Source organism: Enhydra lutris, unplaced genomic scaffold (assembly GCF_002288905.1).
Source record: "Enhydra lutris kenyoni isolate GAN:26980312 unplaced genomic scaffold, ASM228890v2 scaffoldscaffold10, whole genome shotgun sequence".
Taxonomy (NCBI): domain Eukaryota; kingdom Metazoa; phylum Chordata; class Mammalia; order Carnivora; family Mustelidae; genus Enhydra; species Enhydra lutris.
In genome coordinates this window covers 35,776,271-35,798,320 of record NW_019154094.1, presented here as the reverse complement: position 1 = coordinate 35,798,320, position 22,050 = coordinate 35,776,271, and the positions used below count along the sequence as shown (strand labels likewise).

The window sequence follows — 22,050 nt, the reverse complement described above, 5'->3', positions numbered from 1 at the left end:
CTGCGAGCTTCTTTCGCCCTGTCAAACTTTACATGAAAGAAAAAGCTGAAGTGTTTGCACCTTCAACCTCACTATCACAGACCGTAGCTCCTAGGAGAGGTAAGCAGGCAGGAGGGCCACTTACCTCTTTTACCACCCTGTAGTTGTAGCTGCTGGTGCTCTCATGCTTTTGTGACTTGTTATTCCCGTCCTAGAGACCAAAATAAACGTAAGTGTGGTTTGTTTGGCCCTTGGGCAATAGTCTGTTCGTTCGGCTTGGCATCGGCATTTAGGAAGCAATGAGAGTTTGGCAGTTTTCCTATCGTCATGCTGGGGTTCAGCCCGACTCATTCAGATTGATGTGATTTCACTGATGTGGGAGAGGATTGAGGAAGGGGTGCAGCCTACTGAGAACAGGTTCTTTCCCAGGTGGGTCTGCAAGGGAAAGCTGGTGCTCATCCTCTCAGCAACAAAGTCTACTCCCCACGGTCCAAGGTGACACAGAAGAAGTAGCTAAAGTTCCATTTTTCAGCTTATTTCCTAGGAGAATAGCTGTTACTTCGGCTACTTAACAAGCTAATCTCTTGTGAATAACGCTCAACCCACAATCTGCGCTTTTTCCTAAAACCAGAGGAGGATATCCCCTTGTTGGAGGAGCCCATCCATCTGCAAGGATGGTGTGAGCCTCGTCTCACCCACCTCTGTTTTCTTATGTTCATTTTCACCAGAGGCACCGTCCATGGCCTCATCAGGGCCCTGCCCTTTGTACACCCAGAGCTCCGACTTTTCCACGATGGATCTCAGCTGGTCCAAGTCTTGTTTGATCTGTTTGTAGTTGTCCACATCTTGGCTGGTAACAAGCAGCTGGACCTGAACAAAAGCAACGGGTCAGGGGTGACAACAGCCTCTCGGAAAGTCACACGGAAAACAGTAACAACACCACTAAACACACACACACACACACACACACGAATGGCAACCCTAGCTACCTGTTTGAAGGCCTGCAGGACCTCCTGCCTCTGACTGAAGTGCCGGAAGAGGAGCTGCAGGGCTCCCGAGACCAGGGGTGGGTAGTCGTGCATCGTCAAATGCAGCAAGACTCGGAGGAAGGTTCTGCCGCCGTGGTCGTCCAAGTCCAGGGGGGTATTCTCCTCACTAAAGGAGCACATGGAAGGGGGAAAGACAGATGAGCCACAGAGGCCCTTCTCTCACGTGCTCAGACCTGGACACACCCACCAGTGAGAGTCCTCACCCCACAGCCAGCCTCGGGGGACTTGAGTTTTAACAAGCCCCCCTAACAACGCAATCTTGTTTTAACTTCCGCTACATTGTAAGGTGAGGGGACAATGAAGATCTCACCACTGTCCGATTTTAAACCAAGGTCCCTACCCTCCCACAGTGACAGGACCTAGCTTTTTTCTCCAGATTCTCGACTCCTCGGTTTTAGTGCTCTTCTGCTGGGTTTCATCTACAGGCGGAGGACTGCACACAGTTGTGTTTGTCCTAAATCAGGTGTTTACTTTTTATGGAAGATGCTGTAATTCAATGCCTACCAAAGGACTAGTTGCATTTACTTCCACTTTACAGCTAACTGATGAGGTAGTCCGTATCAGGTCCCCTGATCCCACACGTGGCTGTGGCAGCATCGAGTCACCATAAAAGTGTCCCAGTGATTACTCCTGTGCTCTGAACTTCTCGGGTCACAAACGTGGAACAAGCAGTCTGCAGACCCCACTTTGAGGCGTGCTGCCATGACCCATGACGACGCGGTGTGCTTCAAACTGAGGTCCATTAGCAAACTGTCAGGAGTTATCTCTGTATCTATTTTAACTGTGTGTCATTTAAATAATTAAAAAATTAATAAGCGTGTCCTGGATCAGATGGCAGACCGCCGCCTACCTGAGCATTGCTCCATTGCTGTGTCAGTGCCCTGCTATGTTGTGTTACCATCAAATGAATGCCAAATGGTGGGAACTTCATGCTTGCAGGTTAGCAAGAAAAGCACAGAGGGGATTTCACAGGATGATACTCTGTTCAGGCTACATGCTCCAAAAAGTTGTGAAGACAGTGTTACTACTGTGCAACAGTAGAAAATGATGGGAAAGAAAGAAAATGATGGGAAAAGAGTGTCATCATGATGAACTCAACATCCTCTGTGTTCCAGAAAAACATCTTTTATCGTAGTAAATAATATTGCTAATTTAAATTTCACAGGTTTTACAGTAAGTGCTGGGGTAGACTGCTAACATTGGTACCCGCCCCCAACAAAAGAGACCTTCGTGGTATAGACATCCTTTTGTAGGCCCCTCCTCCACTGACACTGGGCTCAGCCATGGGATCTGCTTTGACCAATAGGATATTAGCAACACAATACAAGCAGAGGCTCGAATTGTTGTATGCTGTTGGCCTTTGCACTTAGAGCCAGTCACCGAGCTACAAAGAAGCCTAAGACGGTCACGTGTAGAGAGAGAGGAAGGGAGGGAGAAATAGAGTTCCTAGCCTTAAGATATTCCTACCACAGAGACAGAAATGTGAGTTAAGAAGCTTGCGTGTGCCAGCCCCAATCACCAGCCCCAACCAACTCAACAGTGACCAGCAGATGAGCCGTCCAGCTGAGCCCCAGCCAACCCACTTAATTATGAGAGGCAATAAAAAGACTATTTTTTCAATCCACTAAATATATGTAGTAAGTTACACAGCAATAGATAAGTGAACGAGTATGTGTATGAAAAGAACCATGTGGGAGACACCCGGGTGGCTCAGTCGGTTAAGTGTCTGCTTTCAGCTCAGGTCAGATTCCAGGGTCCTGGAATCAAGACCCACATCAGGCTCCCTGTTCAGTGGACAGTCTGCTTCTCCCTCTCCCTCTGTCTCTCCCCCTCCTCATGTTCTCTCTCTCAAACAGATAAAAATCTTAAAAAAAAAAAAAAAAAAGACTATGTGCACAGGGTATTTATATGAATTTGCGGCTATTCGAGTCTTGTAGGTATTTGAGTCTCATAATAATGTTTTATGTCATCATTGAGTAATCTGATCTTTTAAAAAAGGGATCATACATTCATCTAATGTTGGGGACAATGTGTGTTTCTGTTATTGTTGCACGGACAAAAACGGCAATCCACCAGCAGCAGAAACACATGACCTTGATAATCTCACTTTGTTTTCAATCCCCTCTTTTTTTCAACCTATTTTGCACCATTAAAAAAAAATATTTTAATATGTGTATTTGGGAAAACCTACATTCCTTCTATCCCAAGCAGGAAACACATGAACATACACACACACACACAGAGAACCAACTAATATCATTCTGACCTGAGCACTAAGGGTTACAAATAGAGCCAAAAAATAACCTAAACCCAAGACTAATTGTTTCCTAGAAAAATGAAGGAAAAGCCTTTACACAAAAGGAGGCTTCCTACTCCTAGAACCACCCATAAAATTGAACACTGAAATTTTACTTTCCTTCCTCCAAAGATGCCTTCTGCTTGCTCTTCAATGTGTTCAAAGTCAAGAGTACCTAAAAAGACAGAGAATGTAGTTTCAGATGTAGAAAGGTCTAAAAAAAAAACAGGCTGTTGGGTGAACTTTCCCAAAAATGGCCTTGCCCCATGCCTAGGTTAACCTCAAGTCTCCCAGAATCTTATCTTGCAAAGCTGTGCAGCCAGGTCAACCCAGATCACACTGTCCAGTGGCTCTGGTGTGCACTGCTCTACATTCCTGTCAGTCTTCTACCTGCTCATGATCCCCTTAGTAGAGCAGAGTGATGACCCCACGCCAAGGCAGCTCAGGCCTTAACAGGTGGGATTATGTTCCCCACTTCCACCTTCCCCAGTACCCTTCATCATTATTTTCTGGGCAGGGAAAAACTTCCATTATGAGTAAAAGTTGCTAGTGGACAAAACATTTTCTTAGAGGGTTTTGTTTGCTTTTATTGGCATTTCATGTAACCACAACACTACAACCCTCAGCTGTCTTATGACGAAGACACTCCAAGATGGAAGGAAACAAGACCTAACCCAGAAGAGATCAAAACTCTTTCAATTATTCTTCTGTTCAAAAAGGGTAACTCCAAGAATTTCATTCTCCACTATAGTAATCTTCAAAATATTCATATTTTACCCTTCCTGTAGTAAGTACTGTTGGAATCCCCAGTATTTTTATTAGACCACACCCCACTCTACAGCTGAAATCCCATTGTGGAATCACTAACCTGGTACGTTACTTGGCCCCTCTTGGCTGCTGTTTCCGGAGGATGTTTCCGAAGTCTGGGAATTGCTTTCATCAAACTCTCGCTTAAATATACACAGGAGGCAGGAGATCCTATAATCCAACCTCACATTCAAAATAAACTAAAGATTCAAGTGGAAATGGAAACAGATCGGTTACATTAGCATACCACCTGTGACACTTTGCCAAGCCACTGCACTCTGGCTGGGCCTGGTAACTGTTGCATCAATTAGCTTAAGCACTAAGTGAGCCAAATATTTGGCTTAGATTTCAACAATTACTTTAACAACAGACTTCCATGGGGTATATCAAACCTGTCCACAGCACCTTAGCTTCCAGTGCAAACTTCAACATCCAGACAATTAATTTAGTAATTGTAATAATAAATCACTCACTCCCTACTCCATCCTCTATAAAACATTACTTAAGCAAGTAGTAAATGCCAATTCTGGGCCCTGAAAATGGTGAAGCTGGCTGCTTTAATTTAAAAGAATTAACAGAGAAAAATATGTTTTTACTACTAGAAACTAGCTTGGTCTGTATTTTTTAATTACAGATGGTTTCCTCTGATTTATTATCAACCCTTGGGTTCCCTCTTCATTCACTTCTTACATTCCCTTGCCCTCTACTCTGAAGCAAGGTTACCTTTTCCTGGATTGTTGCTAGAGCCACCCCCCCCCCCCCCCCCCCAAAAAAAAAAAAAAAACCACCACTTGGCCTTACTTGAGGACCTTAACTAACATTCTCCCTTCCATTCTCTCCCCATCTCTGCCTTGCCTTCTTGGTGACCTTACCCAATCCCAGGGCAGTCACCTCTCCCAGACTGAGACACTACCTTGGCTTTACTTCAGAGATGCTGGTCATTGTTTCCTACTGACTACTGGACATCCCATTTGGGGTCTTTCCAGAGTCTAAAACTCAGTATTGTATAAAACAATGTCAATCCTGCCCAGGTTCTCTCAGTCAGCCTCAGGAACATCGACTCCTCCTTTCCTGAGTCACACATCTAATCAGAGACAAAGTCCTCTTGGTTCTGCCTCCACCACTTCCCCTGCATCTCTTCCAACTATCACTTGCCCCTGCTCCCATCCTCCTTCTCTTCTGCCTTGTCATCATCAAATCCACCTCCCACAGGCACTCATTCTTATGTCAGTCCCCTGTATAAAAATCTTCAAAGTCTCACCACAGAATAAAGTCCTACCACTTGAGGCACCTAGAGCTCTCTAGAATCTGGTCCGGTCCTCCTTTCCGATCTCATTTCTGACAAACTCCATTCCACACATTCCAGGTCTCTGCCCAAGGAGGAGATGCTACTGGCCTATGTGATGTCATGCCCTCGTCCAACCTGGTCCAAGTTCAAGGGGACTTGAGTATGTTCCCTGTTTCTATACTATAAATCCTGTCCAGGCTTAAAAGCGCAGATGAAATCCTACCTCCTCTGTAAAATCCTTCTCTGCTGCTTACTAAATGAGATCACATGATCCACCCCTGTGTCCCAGGAGAACACTTTCCTCAGAGTTTTATTTCCTTATTTTCCTATCAGACTGTAAATCACCTGTGGATATAGTCTCTGTCCAAATCATCTGTGCAAGAGGGGGTATAGCTCAGGGGCTGAGCATTTGACTGCAAATCATCTGTGCATTCCTCCTAGTGCCCCAAGTGCCTTGTGTATGGTAGGGGCTCAGCAAGTATTTAGTGAAACAATGATTCCACTGACCAACTGTTCTAGGATGATGACAATGAGAGGACCTCAAAGTGTGATCGAGGTTTACACTATATCACTGCCGACACACAGTCATGATACTAACATACTTGGGACACATAAGCCATAGCCGAAAAAGTCCTTCTCAACTTTTGGTCAGGCAAAAATTCAACGATGTTTCTTCTGAGTCATTCTCTATGGCCTTAACTATTTGAGGACTCTCATGAATGGTTTCAAACTACTGATAAAATGTGATTTCAGATTCAAAATACAAATTCTTAAATTTATAAACATTGGTAATCACCTACTACATGTTCTAGGGTTGGCATTAGGCAGCACTGGATAAAAGAAAAAAAGTGATAACAGTATTCTTTTCATTAAGGAGCAAATGATTTTAATGATGAATAAAAATGACCTATGAGCAGAAAGGGGAAAGCACAGGAAGGTTCTCGTACCCTGTCTCCAGCAGAATGGGTCCCCTACCTCCTTTTGCCCATGCAAGGTCTTTACTCCCACTGTTCACTCCTCTCTCCTATGTCAACAACTTGCCCGCTCTACTGACCATTCCATTCCACATACAAACTTGCCATAAATTCCCAACTTAAAAAAATAAAACAAAAACTTCCTGTGACCAACAATCACCCTTCAGACACCTCCCCATTTCTCTGTGCATTTTGTAGCAAGTCCACTCAAAAGAGTTGTTTGTTCTTACTCCCCCTAATTCATCTTCTCCTGTTCCCTCTTGAACCCAACCAATTCCCAAACCTGCCAAGTATACTCCCACCTCAGGATCTTCCTCCTGCTATTCTCTTTGCCTACAGGGTTTTCCTAGATACCCACATGCTAGCTTCCTCGCTTCATTCGGGTTTCTGATCCAGTCACCTTACTAGAGAGGCCACATCTGAAAACCCATCAAAAACAGTATCCCTGATCCCCACCTCCTGGTGGCCTTCAAACCATCCTGGCCCTCCTCTAGATTTTAGCATCTTTAACACTTACCACTATCTGACATAGTACACCTGCTGTTTAATATGCCTATGACTCCTACCAAAATGCGGGCGCTTTAGACACAGGAATTTAATCTATGCTGTTCAGTGTTGGATCTGTGATGCTTAAAAGTACTTGGCACAGAATCAGTTTCAATAAATGTGTGTTGAATAAATGAACGAAAAGGGAAGGGAGGGAGGGAGGCAAGCGTTGCCAAGTTAATGGAGGCTTAAACTAGTTATGAATGATAAGCAAGGAATCCAGCTTTATGTAGAAGCCTAACTAAGTGAATTAGCTTGGGTGAAGACACAGAGGGCAAGGATTATGAAAACCTAAGGTAATTTACAGGAAATTCTGTCATGGCTGGAGGGACCAGGGCACTTTGGGAAGGGGTATGAGATGACAGTAGACAGATGAAGACAGCTGGTTCATGAATGGCACTTAACAACGAGCTAAGAATTTATCTCCATTCTCTCCCCAGAAAGTCTAGGGCTTTATAAAAGCAGGGATACAGTCCCAATGGCAGCCCTATAAGCACACCCCTTCCACCTCTGGCTGACAGTTACCTGAAGTATTTCGATGATCTTCAACTTGGTGTCCATGACCATGATGTCCTCCTTCTCTGGCTCTGCCTGCTTCACGTTGCCCTCAGGGGCAGCAGCCATGGGAGTCATGGGTAAAAAGCCTCCTCCCCGGAGCACCACCTGGGTCATCAGCTCTCCGACCCCATGGATGGACCGCATTACGTTACTGCCTAGGAAGGGCCAGCACAGACCTCAGTCACGACACATTCTAGGAGAGTGCTCTGAGGTGCCTGGCAGGGGGCACAGGCTGGAGACATAGTACTGAACATGTCTCTGCTCTGACACATTCTCAGGATCCCAGGAACTGGAAAAGGTTAATACCCATCAAAAATTTGGGGATTCAGGGGACGCCTGGGTGGCTCAGTGGGTTGAGCCTCTGCCTTCAGCTCAGGTCATGATCTCAGGGTCCTGGGATCGAGCCCTGCATCGGGCTCTCTGCTCAGCAGGGAGCCTGCTTCCTCCTCTCCTCTCTCTCTCTCTCTCTCTCTGCCTGCCTCTCTGCCTACTTGTGATCTCTGTCTGTCAAATAAATAAAATCTTTAAAAAACAAAAACAAAAAAATTAAAAAAAAAATTTGGCGTTTCAGGAGTGGCGGAAAACACATGGGCTTTGAAATCCCCAAAGGGGCACTTTTGTGTATTAATTCACCTGCCAAATGTTACTGGTCACCTAGCACATGCTTGTTGCTATGCAGAAAATTAGGGGTACAGGAGTTAACGAGGCATAAAGCGGGTGCTGCTACTAACACTGATCTTGAGTACACTGGATTGCCTCTGAGGCTCAGCTTCTTCGTCTCTAAAATGAGAATAAAATAGCTCAGTCAGAGGATGAGATGGTGAAAAACACATGAAATAACTGAGCACAGGACCTGACAGAGAGCGGGAGGTAAGGAGATGTACTTTATCTCTTCTAGTTGTAGAGACAAGTTCAACAATTATCCAGACACGAGTACCTAGTACATGCCCACTCTGACCCTAAAACAGGAAAAAAATACACATACAAAGGCAGATCGTCCTCTTCACAGACTAGAAATACAAGGTTGGATTTTATTTCAGCATGTGCTACTATCATCATTAAATGCCTCAGAACAAATCATATATGAGGTAGGACATGTGTTCTTCAGAAATAAGCATTCAATTTGTTAGATAATTTTCAAATGGTTTGGTAAAACAGACACACAGACTCATATATGAATATAAAGGAAATCAAGCAAAATGTGAATAATCAAGGAGCTGAGGTCGTGGATCTACAGGCATCTGCTGTGCTGTTCTTTCAGCTTTGCTTTTTGTTTGAAAACGTCCATAATGGGGGCGCCTGGGTGGCTTAGTCGCTTGAGCATCTACCCTTGGCTCAGGTCATGATCCTGGGATTGAGACCCACATGGGGTTCTCCCTCTCCCTTCTACTTGTCACCCCTACCCCTAGCTTTTGTGTGTTTTCTCTCTCTGCTCTCGTTCTTTCAAATAAATAAATTAAATTAAAATAAAATAAAATGGAAATGTCCGTAATGAAAAGTCCAGGAGAAAAGGACAAGGAAAGGACCTCACAGGGAAACACATGACAAGAGTAATAAGGGGAGAAGCTGGCAGGTTGTGCCCCAGGCATACGGGTGCCAGCAAATCCCACTCCTCTACTTTGCTGCAATGTTCTTACCTTTATTCTCTTCTCCTTTTGCCATCTTGCTAATGGGGAAAATGGTCGTCACGTGCACGCAGTCCAGTATGGCCAGGAGTATTTTGGTTAATCGGAGAAGGTCAGAGAAGTTGTAGAAACCAAAGTATATGAGATTCCTCGCTAAATTTACAACCTATTATATTAAAACAAAAGAGAAAGATGGTATTTAATAAATGTACCCTTCAGTTTTACATTGACTAGCTGATAAATGACTCATTCTGACCCTCGTTATGGTAAGAGAAGGCACATACTGTGCTTGCCATTTCTGATCAAATTTCCTTTTGTTTCATAAAGAGAAAAAATAAGAAACAAAAAACTGCCAAGCTCCTGACCTATTTCAATAACCTAATCATCTGTCTGTGCAGCTACCCAAAGATAATACAGGGCCAGCCACCTTACAGCCAAAGAGAACACAGGTAACAACATTATAATGTTCAGAAAGAGAACTCCTCACAAGGAAAAGTGGTCTCAAAGAGAAACATTTTAACTCAACGGTAACAAGGATTTATGTACCTCAAATGATTCATCTGTGACAGATTGCAAGCAGAGGCTGTTTCTTTCCTGCAGCGTTTTCTTTTTCCATTTTTTTCTTTTTAAAGATTTTATTTATTTGACAGAGAGAGAGAGACACAGCAAGAGAAGGAACACAGGCAAGGGAAGTGGGAGGGGGAGAAGCAGACTCCCCATGGAGCAGGGAGCCCGATGCTGGGCTCGATCCCAGGACTCTGGGATCACAATCCGAGCCAAAGGCAGACACCCAACTGACTGAACCATCCAGGCACCCTTTCCTGCAGTTTTTAATATAATGTACAGAGTATACCTAATATACTATCATTTCACATGATACAATTTGCCCTGAGTACTTAACTAAGAACTTAACTACCATTAAGCCAAGTGACTGGTTAACAGTTTTATTTTATTCTGGAATAAAATTGACCTGAATTCCTTTTTATTATCAAACGAGAGTCTCATGATAGAAATCACCACATGCTAAAATATTTTCTATTTACCCGAAGGAAAAATGACCAAAGAAAAGCAGATAAAACACATAGATCATTTCATCATGAGTTACCTCAAAGGTAAGCTTATTTTTCTCCTTATCAGAGAAAGGAAACCTCTGACAAACCACATCTCTTAAATACTCCTCCACAAATTCCATGGTTTGTGCAAACCTCTCCTTAATTTCATCTTTAGAAGTTCCACTACTGTCATAGCTAAAAGAAAAGGAAAAAGAAAAGGAAATCACATTTTAAGATCTTTGCACTTAAGCCTTCCCCAGCTGCTCCAGCCACAAAGCCAAGAAGCCCTCCCAACACCTCGTATCCCACCCTCTGTCCTTACTTTATTTTTCCCTCCTTAGCACCTATCATCAAGATATGGAATCATTTATCTTGTTTGCATCTTTTTTCCCCACTAGTGTAGAGATAGTGTTCTGGCTGGTTCACTGATGTATTACTTAAGGCTGACACCAAGTAGAAACACATATTTGTTGAATTAAAAAAAGGGACAAGATATAAAAAATATAATCATGCCATCTTTTGCATTCTTCAAAAAAAAAAAAGTAGATTTGCCACACACTTTTTAATTTTAAGCTTAATGGAAAAAAAAAAAAAAAGACTTCACTTTGCTTCTGTGATTTAACTAGACTTAACCTGACCGTAAGTGGTTTGTCTACCATGACACAAAACATTATGAGGTCTTAAAACAGCACGAGGTCTTAGCAGGAAGAAGGAGCCAGGCTCACTCGTCAATGGCGATCTCTGAGGGAATCTCAGACCACAGGCGGGCGTATTTCACAGGCGTGACTTGTTCCTGGGGATCTCGGTCCACGTGCATATGAAGCATAAGACGGCAGAAGGACGCCCTCAGGTCATAGGGCAGGTTCTCGTCAGACATGCAGCGGAGAATGAGATCAACATCCAGCTGGCCTGATATTTCATTGATGGCCAGGTATTGGCGGTCCAGACACATCCTAGCAAAGAGGTTCAACTGATACCTGGAGAAAGGTAAAGTTACATGAAGAAATCAGAAATCGTTGAGGATGAATGGAAATTCACAGCAGGACAGTCAAGATATCCCCAACTTTCATAAGAGGGTCATTTGGCCTCCTGAACTTAGATATCGACACACTCAAATGGCTCCAATAAAGGAACAGTTCAAGCTACACCAGTAGTCCTACATGTCCACCTTGCTGAGTTGGGAGTAATTACGTGACTACTTGATTCCATTTTGGCCTTGTTTACTTTATGAAATAAATGGGGAAAAATGTTACATCTCAAACGCGTGTCTATTTCTTCAGCAGTTTTTTAATACAGCATATAAAGACCATGTAGAAAATGTTAAAGATATCTCCCATGTTGAGTCTAGTTAGAAATACTAGTAGTACTAGCAGTAATACTTTTAGGATCTTATCTCATATAAGCCTACTCTTTGATTTCTACATGAAAACCATGGTGTGCAAGGTAGGGGACTACTCATAATGTCTTGTGCTTTCTTCCTCATCCAACTACACGTCATCTTTGTCACCTTCCATACTGGACCAGGGAAGCACGCTTTCGCATTCACCCTCAGGAGAAGACATATCAAACATGAAAAGAGTAAAGAACTTCTGACGTAAAATAAGCAAGCCACTAGCTTCCAAAGTACCAAATACTGGCTTTTCAACCTAAAACCCGATTTGCTATTAACAACCGTTAGTTGAAAATATTCTCAGTCTCGCCAGATACCAGTGAATGCAGATTAAAATATTATTCTATTTCATGCTGATAAAATCAGCAAAGATTAAAGAGCATCGCAATATTCAGAATTCACAAAGACCAGGAGAAATAAAGTTCTCATTTACAACTGGTGAGTGTGTGCGCCAAAATATCTGATCTAGGATTGCGGAGTGAAGTTTTAAAATACGCTTCCTCGCCAATTCAACAATTCCACTCCTGATACGAAATGGAAACTCTTACTCATATGCACACTTTTGAATAAGGATGTCCCCCGACATGAAAGGCTAAACTGTGGCATACAATGGAATATCAAAGAGCAATGTAAACGTGGCGTCCTAAAAAGGAATACCACTCCACTGTTGAAATTAGACACATCTACCTCCATTAACATGAACACATTTCAGAAGCAATACAGAATCTATCAGGCAGGTTTCATAATGGAACAATACAGCACCATTTACATACATTTCTAGGAACAGGTAAAATCCTCTCTATTTGTTAGGACTGCGTACTAATGTAGTAAAATATGAACATACCAAGAATGTGGAGGGGTGCGCACCAAAGACACGAATGGGAGGGAGGAAAAAGGAATGCAGGAGGTAACAGAGTGCCGTAACTGCCAAGTTTTACTTATTTAAAAAAAATGCCATGAGCACTTTGCCATCTTTCCTTCTCTCTTCTTTGAAGAGCCCTTCTTTGAAGTGGCTCTTCCCCCCACCCTTTTCCTCTCCATTGCCTTCCCTGAGGTGGCAGGATCCAGAGGTCTTAAAGCTGGGCCCGGGGCGACTCTGGGGCTGAAGAAGGTGACCGGCAGAGGTAGACAGTGAGCAAACAGGTACCCACCAGAGCAAAAGCCAGCCAGGTTTCTCTGTCACAGGATGGAGTCACGCACACAGGAAGGTGAAGCCTAGAACAACCCCGTGGGTGTTGGAATGGAATTGGAAGTACTGACGTGCACTCACAGTTTCATTATATATTTGTACAGACAGACAGAAAACATAGATATATGTGTGCATGTACATAAATATGCATATATGTGTGAATACACTCCTTTCCTAGCTCTGTCTGCAAAGGCTCCAGGAGGTTGGCACTATTGTCTCTATTTTGCAGATTAAAGAACCGGGGCATACAGAGGTATGTAACTCGACCACAGTCAAAAACTTCGTACATAGGAAGGTGAGGATTTGAACCCGAGCAGTCTGACGGTACAGTCTGACTCCTAGCTCCTAAGATATGCACATATGTCCTGTGCTGCTAAGGTGAAACGGTAACCGGGGGCTGATACAAGCACTCATTCTTCGGTCGCCTCGGCCGTATCTGGAAATCAATTTACTACGTAAGTATCAATCAAACTTTACCCTCCCAACTCCTACAATACACAGCATTTGCTAGACAGGGGACAACTCGTCGTTCCTTGGAGCCATTGACCAACAAGCAATAAACTTCCCCTCAATTCTTTTCAGGGCACCCCAAACCGAGCCTGGCGGGACCCCCGTCACCTGTAGTAGCTGAGAACGTCTCGGTCTTCCTTTTGTCCTTCTTTGGCATCCTGTGCCAGTTCCCTGACACTCTTGCTGCGAATCTCCTTGCTGCTGTCCCTCCAGAAGAGCCACACCTCCTCTTCATCTTCTCCTGCCTCCAGAGCATTCTCTCCAGTGGAAACGCCCTCAAATTCAAAACGAGAAAGAACCAACCTGGACAATAAGAGGAAGAGGGAAAACACTATGCTGAAATACTCGCTACTGCCGGTTCGACTACAGCCAATATCCGGCAATCTAGCCGCACTCTCAGCGTAAACATAAAACGAAAACCGGCATTTCCCTCGGCGGCAGAATCACAAAGGGCCAAACATTAACTTCTTCACATACTTTATCCCAGCGGTTCTCAAGCAGGGTGGTTTTGCGTGCCCTGCCGCATCTCGAGGAGACAACGTCGGCGGACATGTTCTCATTTCTGTGTGTCCCAGTGGAGTGGGAGGGGTATTACAGACGTCTACTGGGTAGAGTCCCAGATGCTCCTCAATTAATAGGACAGTCCCCATGACAGTTATTCAGGCCTAAATACTGAAATGCTCCAGTTGCATCAGCCCAAGCCCAAAACGAAGTTATGCGTGAGAAACAAACAAAAAAATTGCTAGTTCAGGGCTTGAGCTTGCGGTTTTGTTTTGACTTGTTTTTCCCACATTGGCCCCATTACGGGCATGGTACTTACCAGGAAAACTGTTCCCTTGCTAAAAGTGAATCAATACCCTTACTGAAGGTTCTAGGTACCACTCAACACTTTTTGAACAATGATGATGTAAAAAGCTCTGCCCTATCATGTCTTAATATCACCACTGAATTACCTCCTTTAAATTTTAAAACTCATTATCATACTTAAAGAACTTTAAGGATGAAAACAAATGTATGCAGAATGCTCTCCGGTGAATACATACTGGTTTTCAACCAGTGTGCAAAGTAAGTGCAGAGATGGCCACTCCAAAAGCAAACTTAATATCCTATCCAAGATCTTTGGCTCAGAAAGATCCTATGCCAGCCCATCTGATTTCAGAGCAAGTCTGAAAAAGTCGAAGGGTTAAGTTCTATTAGTCAGGAGTGCAGGCTTCCAATGAGCCATACATTTTCTACCTAAATCCCTCACTTATCAGAATCTTAAATCCCAAGACTGCCACTCACTTGGTCTCAATCAGGATGTCGGCATTGGTTGGATTCAGCACGGCTTTACATATCAGTTCCTGGGTCACTGGGATCGATTTGTTCATGGACACACAGAGGTCAGAGAGATAATCTAAGAATCTGTCAAGAGAGAGAAAGCAAACAAGACATTTTCCATAACTAGAGAGAGATTTGACTCTCGGAGTCCGACTCTTCACAAGTGGTCAGATCCAACAGAGCTTGGACCAAAGAAATCACAGACGGTTTCGGTTTTGGCGCCAGTGTCTACAGCACCACCAGAAACCCAGTAACTGTAAGAGAAGAAAGACGGCAGTGGCTGGGGCAGACGAAGAAGTGATGAGGCAAAACTGCAAAGAAAGAACGAGACAAGGAAGGTCACATAAGGGAGCCATGGGGGAGGAGGAGGGCAAGCAGAGAGGCAGAGAAGGGCTTGGAGGCCCGAATGCCCCAGCTGGAATCCCTGCTTTGGTTCTCCTTAGTTATGTTCTGATATGCAGTGTGACTTGGGGAAATTTCCGGATCTCACTGTGCTTCACTCTTCTCATCTACAGCAGAGGGTAATGTATAACCTCAGAGAACTGCCCTGAGAATTAAATGAGATAATTCATGGCAAATGCTGACTTAGTTCACTCCCTCGTACATGAGAATGCTCCAGAAACGTTATTTATCTTCATGGGTGGGAAGAGTCCTTTTACAACAACACTATCAGCTTTCCCGTGTGACCCTTCACAATACCTATATTGTAAACTATTTCCCACTTTTCCTAAAAATGTTGTGGATCCCCCCCTTTTTTAAAAAAAGATTTTATTTACTTAGGGGTATCTGAGTGGCTCAGTCAGTTAAGCGTTTGCCCTCGGCTCAGGTCATGATCTCAGGGTCCTGGGATCAAGCCCTGTATCAGGGTCCCTGCTCAGTGGGGAGCCTGTTTCTCCCTCTGCCTCTGCTACTCCTCCTGCTTGTACTCTCTCTCTCAAATAACTAAAATCTAAAAAAAAAAAAAAAAAAAGATTTTATCTATTTGAGAGAGAGAGAGCAAGACAGAGAGAGAGACCACAAGTGGGAGTAGAAGTGATAAGAGAAGCAGTTTCCTGCTGAGGAGGAAGCCTGATGTGGGGCTCAATCCCAGGACCCTGGGACCATGACCCGAGCCGAAGGCAAATGCTTAACCCACTGAGCCAAGCAGGTGCCCCAATGTTGTGGATCTTAATTAGGAGAAGAGGGAAGAGAGTAAGAAAGGGGGAGAGCTATACAAATGAGAAGACATAGAACTGTAACATAAAATAAAAATACTCAAGCAACAATTAAGTTTGCAAAAGACTCTTACTAATATTTGGGGAGGTGTTCTAACTGAAAATCAGGATGCTAAACTGGGACTGAGTGGCCGAAACTAACTGTCACTTACTGTGCAAGGACTAAGTACCAGGCAACTTCCCATGCATTTATTCTCATTCAATTTTCATAACCATTCATTTAGCATAGAAGAAATTAAAGCTGAAGGGGAAAGCTGAAGGGGAAAGCCGAAGGTCACCCAGCTGGTAAATGCCAGAGCTAGGATTCCACCAAAGGTCTATTCCAATATCATGTTTTTTCGACTACTCACCCAACGGTCTCTCAAGACCGGCCTAAATGAAATCTGCCACTGGCAACCCTCAAAAAGGAAACCTAGCCCAAAGTACAATGACTAGCTCAGTGACTGCACCTTCGATGCCCCGATACCTTCTGCCGACCAGGCCCACTTCCGTCTCACCTGGGCTCCCTGTTCTTCCGCACCAGACTGACAAATGTGTCGATCTCAGCGGCGGTGATGTGTTTTTCCAGGAGTTTTCGGTTATTGTGAAGCAAGGCGGTGATGGTGTCTTCGGCCAACACATCATAGCCAATCTGCTTCTGCATGAAGCCAAACTGCTTGGCTATATACTCCTTTTAAGGAATAAAAGAGAGGTCAGCAGGGACAATGAAAGGTATTAAGATTAACCCAAAACCAAGGAAAGTAGCAACAGTCCCTGATGAGAATTATCATTCATAAGGGAAATCCTAGTGGAGCATCTTTCCACAACTTTCTAATCTAGGACACCAGCTGCACACGTGCCCACATCCTTCATTTTACTAAACCTGCCATACAAATGTAATTAAGCAAATTATCCTGTATGTACAGATGGGCATTTTGTTAAGTGCACAGTATAAATATTAATGTGGTGACTTATTTCTCTAAAAGGTCAAAAGCTGTTTCTCAGCTCTGATTTTATTACTAATTCAAGAGGCTTTAACTGTGCCTTACTGCTCTGTGCTGCTGAATAAACACACTTAAGCCTACCTAGATATTTAGAACAATACCACCCCATCCTGTTTTCTGTATCCGGGGTGAAAATACATTTTTATAGCCAATGGGTAGCAGGATCACATGAGGAATACCTAAGCCCATCAGTCAGATTCACAGAACGTACAAAAACATCCCTGGCTTCTCTCTCAGGGGACCAGACGTGACGTTCCATAAAAATACATGAGAACTTGGGAAAGCCTCTTGCACATATTTGTTTGTTTCTAGTCAAAGATATATCCCTTCCCAAGACAGACTGTTTGCTTACTAAAAGTACGAAGAGCCCTTGAAACTTGGCTTAAATTTTTTTTAATTAATTCTAAAATCCTAAAAACTACTCGGGGTGTCCATAGGGGACACTGACCCCTTTTCAGCCGATGCTCAATAAGGGTGCATGTGTGGGAAATCGCCAGCCTTCAGGGACCTCCTGCCAAGCGGCAGAGACTCTACAGACAACAAGCAAAGACAGTCAATGTCGCAGCAGCAAGAGGGACTGTAGGGTGTCTCCATGTACAAGCAAAATGTGCAGGCAGACACCGGAGGCTCTGGTGTGACCTCATATGAAAAGGGAGAAAAGAGTCTCTTTGTACTATTCCAGGACGGTGTCAGTGCACTGCAGGTGGATTTAAAGCCACCAGAGCACTCAAGGACCAGCAGTCCGCACTGAGGAATACAGCCTCACAGGTAGAGGGTACTTTGGATCTCAACAGTAGCAAAGGCCACATCCGTCACAAGCTCAGTGTTCTTGCTCACAAGGTTCTCTCTGATACTCTGGAGCACTGCCTCCATTTAACACTGTCTTCACGACAACACATGAAACTTTTTATTACAGAGAGAAGTTTAAATTTAAAGGCCAGGGTTCGTGGCAGTCAAAAGTTTACCAACAAAGGCCTTTTGTAACCCAATGCAGAGACCAGGATTCAAGGTTATCCCAAGCGCCCTCTGTGCACCTACAGCACTTTATGTCACCAAGAGCAGGACTCCCCAATCTCAGCACTACCGACTTTCAGGGCTAGATGACTGCTTGTTGTCCTGTACGTTCTGGATATTCCTTTGATCCACTAGGTGCCAGTGGTGACACTCAAAAGGGTCTCTCGACATTGCCAAGTATTTCCTGGGGGACAGCATTAGTGCCAGCTGAGAACTACTAAATGTGACAACACAGTTCATAGGCTTCCTTAAAATCTCAAATTGATGGGAACCCTCAGAAAGGTTAGAACATTTATTTTATGGGAAGAGAATAATATAGACAGTGCCATGACATTCACAAGGGCTTCGCATGTCATAAAACATACCCAAAACCAAAATAAAGAGAAAGTTACCAGCAGACATGGAGGATATAGAAGGGAGCAGGAAGAAAAAAAATTCTGCTCTATCTTTAATATAAACACATGCAATCACTTCCCTGAACCTTAAGGTAAAGCACCTTAAAAAAAAAAACACTAGAAATGCAGTACCAATGTCCAAAAAAAAAAAAAGTCTCACTGAAAGGTGGCTGCAGAAGGGGATTTCTCTGATACCTTTCTTAAGGACTCTTTTTCTCAGGCTTGCAAAAATGTATTTCCTTGCTAAGCACAAACTTAGTAAACTATTCCTTAGCAATTAAGTAACGACAGATGTAAGACTTAAAACCATGAGGCACGTATATGAACTTCAGTCAGTCCCAAATCCCAACCTGGTTTTTCCTGTAGTCTTGCTGGGAGTGTCTCAGGACCCTGTAGCAGAGCCGGCAGATATGTCGGAAAGGGGCGTGCCGCTGGTCCCCAAGCTCCTCCAGCCGCAGCATGGGGCCATCGCCACAGTCTGTGAATGGTGCTTGTAACAGCTTGAAGATCTGATTGTCAGAAGGAAGAACAGACACTGCCATCATTTAGAGTGCTGATGGCTCGCCCTCTGTCTCAAACTAATCTAACCTGACAGGTGGCCAGACTGTGCTGGCAACTCTCTCTAGATCAACATCAATAACTTGAACATTACATGCAATCCACCAACTGGGACTGGCTACTCACTGAATTCAGGCCACCTGGACCTAACTGGTCCTCAAGCACTTGCAAGTATGGTGTAGGGCAATGGTTAAAAGTACAGACTCTGAGGGCGCCTGCATGGCTCAGTGGGTTAAGCCTCTGCCTTCGGCTCAGGACATGATCTCGGGGTCCTGGGATCAAGCCCCACATCAGGCTCTCTGCTGGGTGGGGAGCCTGCTTCCTCCTCTCTGCCTACTTGTGATCTCTCTGTCAAATAAATAAATAAAATCTTAAAAAAAAAAAAAAAAGTACAGACTCTGGAATTGCCAGATTCTAGGTTGAAATCACACTCTCTACATTATTCCCTAGTGGTATAAAGGACAGTTTCTCCTCAGTAAAATGGTTTTCTCCTCAGTAAAATGGAAAGAATACCACCCAGCTCCCAAAGGGGTCCTAAGGATAAAAGGGGATAATAACTGTCAATTGCATAAATATAGTGCTCAATGAAGGCTTCTGCCATGGAATTCGATCATTCTGGCCCCTCAAGGAACTACTACTGTGTTGGAAAATGAGCATTGGCATGGAGCCAGAGGTCTAATCTGGGAGTCATCCCATGAAACAGCTGGATATAATTTATTCTTGGATGGGAACTCCTTGTTGAAACAGGATGGAGTGTTAATAAATTTTGTCTATCATCAACTGACAGGAAAAAGGAGTCTCAAATCCCAAGTTCCTATGGAGAACTGTAGGACTAGTAACTAATATGTTTTTCTTTGGGGTTTAGTGGACAGGAATTTCCAAGCCATGCATATAGCTAACATATAGCTTTAGAGAACTATATGGTATGCATTTCTGTGCACTTCATCTACTCTTGTCACCCACCTCCCTATCATTTGTCTTTATACCAGTTTATGTAAATTTATGCCAGATAATACTATCTACATATGTCCTATAAGCCATTTACTCATTCTTACGGTAAGATTTTGTGGTGGTTTATAGAGTTCCCTATTTATCAAATACTCCAATTCTCCCAGACATGTGAAATAACCTTAAGGTCACATAGCACTCATTATTTCTGATGAAAATAAAGTAGTCAAATGAACTTTTCTTGGAGTTCCTAACAGATGAATTCTCACACGTTGAGATTCAACAAGTGCATTTTCAACTGAACTGAGCTATGAAGCCATGAAAAGACACAGAGGAACCTCAGATGCATATTACTCAGTGAAAGAAGACAGTTTGGAAAGGCCTCATACTGTAAGATTCCAACTATGAGACATTCTAGAAAAGGCTAAACAATGGAGGCAATAAAAAGACCAGTGGTTGCCAGGGACTGAGGGGAGGGAGGGATGAATAGGCAGAGTATGGAGGATTTTTAAGACAGTGAAAATATTCTGCATGATACTACACTGACAGATGTCATTATATATTTGCCTACATTCAAAGAGTGAGTATGTAACACCAAGAGTGAATCCTAATGTAAGCTATAGATTTGGGGGGACTAGGATGTGTCAATGCAGGTCCACCAACAGTAAGAGATGGACTGCTGCAGTGGCACATGTGAATGACAGGTACGGCTATGCACGTGTGTAGACCGGCAGTACACGTAAACTCTGTGCTTTCCGCTCGCTACTGTTCTGAACTCAAAACTGCTCTCCACGCATCAAGTCTGTTTTCTCCAAAAGTCAGTTGATCAAGCCTTCCAGGTGGGAACCACACACATCCCTGTGTAAGAGCAGGGATCTCACTGATGTCTTACAAAGATCCCAGTACATCGCATCTCACAAACCTGCTTGAGAATATTCTGTTCTCTCATCAGCTTCTGCCGTTCTCTGTTAGGCTTGGAGAAGACCACTTCAAGTACATCTTGACCAGAGTTAGTGCCACCGGTGACAAAATAAACCAAGTCTTCCAGCAGCTTGGTTACAGACCTTAGGGGGAAAGAAGCAATTAGAGATGGGAAATGTTTAATGTCCAATAGGTTGGAAGCGTCACCTTGGGAGACTCAGGCCTAATGAGGTAGTTAAACCCAAGTGGATCCGTTCTTCCCAATTTCCCTGCGAGTGACAAATCAATTACCAGAAAGAATAAAATACACAGAGCACACTATCGTCCACAAAAGGATAACCATCTCATTAAAATAGGAGCCATCAAATTTCATTTCAGAGTAACACTGGCCCCTGACATTTAGTTAGGTAGTTCCAGAAGCCAAACTGGAGATAGACCGGTCTTTTCAACTTTAGAGACTTCCAAAGAAGTGAATGTGGTTTTTGAAAACCACAAGTTGAAGCCACATATAAATGCTAAGGCCTGCTCCTCTCACACAAGGTTGTTCAGAGTTGGCATTTTTCTCTTTCTGCAAGCAAGGGATTTAAAAAGTCCATAGTGGCTGAGGATGAGTGCGTCTGGCTCTTGCTGAAGCCCTACCTTCTTTCATTCTGGGTGATGGTGCCCTTCTCCAGCTTCCCAGCTATGGAACCCAGCACTTTGCTGGCATCATTGGCAAAATCCAGGTCCCGAACCTCAGCAGGGGAAACTGGAACTATGGCAAATGCTTCCTTATCCTCTTTCACAGGGGAAGTGCCAATCTGAAAAGCAGAATGTTTTTATGGAACTGTCTCTTGGATTGAGAGAGGAACACATTAAGCAAACACTATACTTACGGGACAATGGGCTATCCAAAGAGCTGAAGCTATCTTGCAGTTAAAATTAACTAGATATAGACAAACATCTGGAAGGAAGTACCCCAAATCATTAACAGTTGTTACCTCCAGAGATTCTTACTGTGGGTAAGCGTGAGGCAGAAAATGGGCTCTGGTATCAATTTATACCTTCATTTGTTAAAGGAAGCATATTAAGACTGTTGGAACTTAAATATATGCTTATAAACACATAAGGAAAAAGCAAATGAGCAAAATGGTAATTATTTACTCTGAGTATTATAAGGGTAGACAATGTACCAGGGGCACCTGTGCGGCTCAGTGGGTTAAGCCTCTGCCTTAGGCTCAGGTCATGATCTCAGGGTCCTGGGATCAAGCCCCACATCGGGCTCCTTGCTCAGCAGGGAGCCTGCTTCCCTCTCTCTCTCACTGCCTGCCTCTCTGCCTACTTGTGATCTCTGTCTGTCAAATAAATAAATAAAATCTTTTTAAAAAAATGAGAGTATCATTTTTTAAAAACAAAGTCCGTGTTTGTGAATTTATGCTCTCTGACCCTGGAGAA

The 22,050-nt window shown here is 43.7% G+C and overlaps 1 protein-coding gene across 2 annotated transcripts in view; it reads right to left on the bottom strand.

The window, feature by feature from the left end:
* LOC111144005 (inositol 1,4,5-trisphosphate receptor type 1) overlaps window positions 1-22,050 on the bottom strand; it is a 330,013-nt gene that overhangs the window by 152,870 nt on the left and 155,093 nt on the right. For both annotated transcript variants that reach the window (XM_022498062.1, XM_022498063.1), the window contains exons 15-29: window positions 21,256-21,416; window positions 20,618-20,759; window positions 18,540-18,698; window positions 16,295-16,467; window positions 14,548-14,667; window positions 13,372-13,566; window positions 10,900-11,151; window positions 10,228-10,369; window positions 9,135-9,288; window positions 7,465-7,652; window positions 4,193-4,331; window positions 3,445-3,499; window positions 969-1,134; window positions 679-849; window positions 125-190 (exon numbers count right to left, since the gene is read on the bottom strand). In XM_022498062.1, coding sequence (XP_022353770.1) covers window positions 125-190; window positions 679-849; window positions 969-1,134; window positions 3,445-3,499; window positions 4,193-4,331; window positions 7,465-7,652; window positions 9,135-9,288; window positions 10,228-10,369; window positions 10,900-11,151; window positions 13,372-13,566; window positions 14,548-14,667; window positions 16,295-16,467; window positions 18,540-18,698; window positions 20,618-20,759; window positions 21,256-21,416 — 2,283 coding nt within the window. The remainder of the gene's footprint in view (window positions 1-124; window positions 191-678; window positions 850-968; window positions 1,135-3,444; window positions 3,500-4,192; window positions 4,332-7,464; window positions 7,653-9,134; window positions 9,289-10,227; window positions 10,370-10,899; window positions 11,152-13,371; window positions 13,567-14,547; window positions 14,668-16,294; window positions 16,468-18,539; window positions 18,699-20,617; window positions 20,760-21,255; window positions 21,417-22,050) is intronic.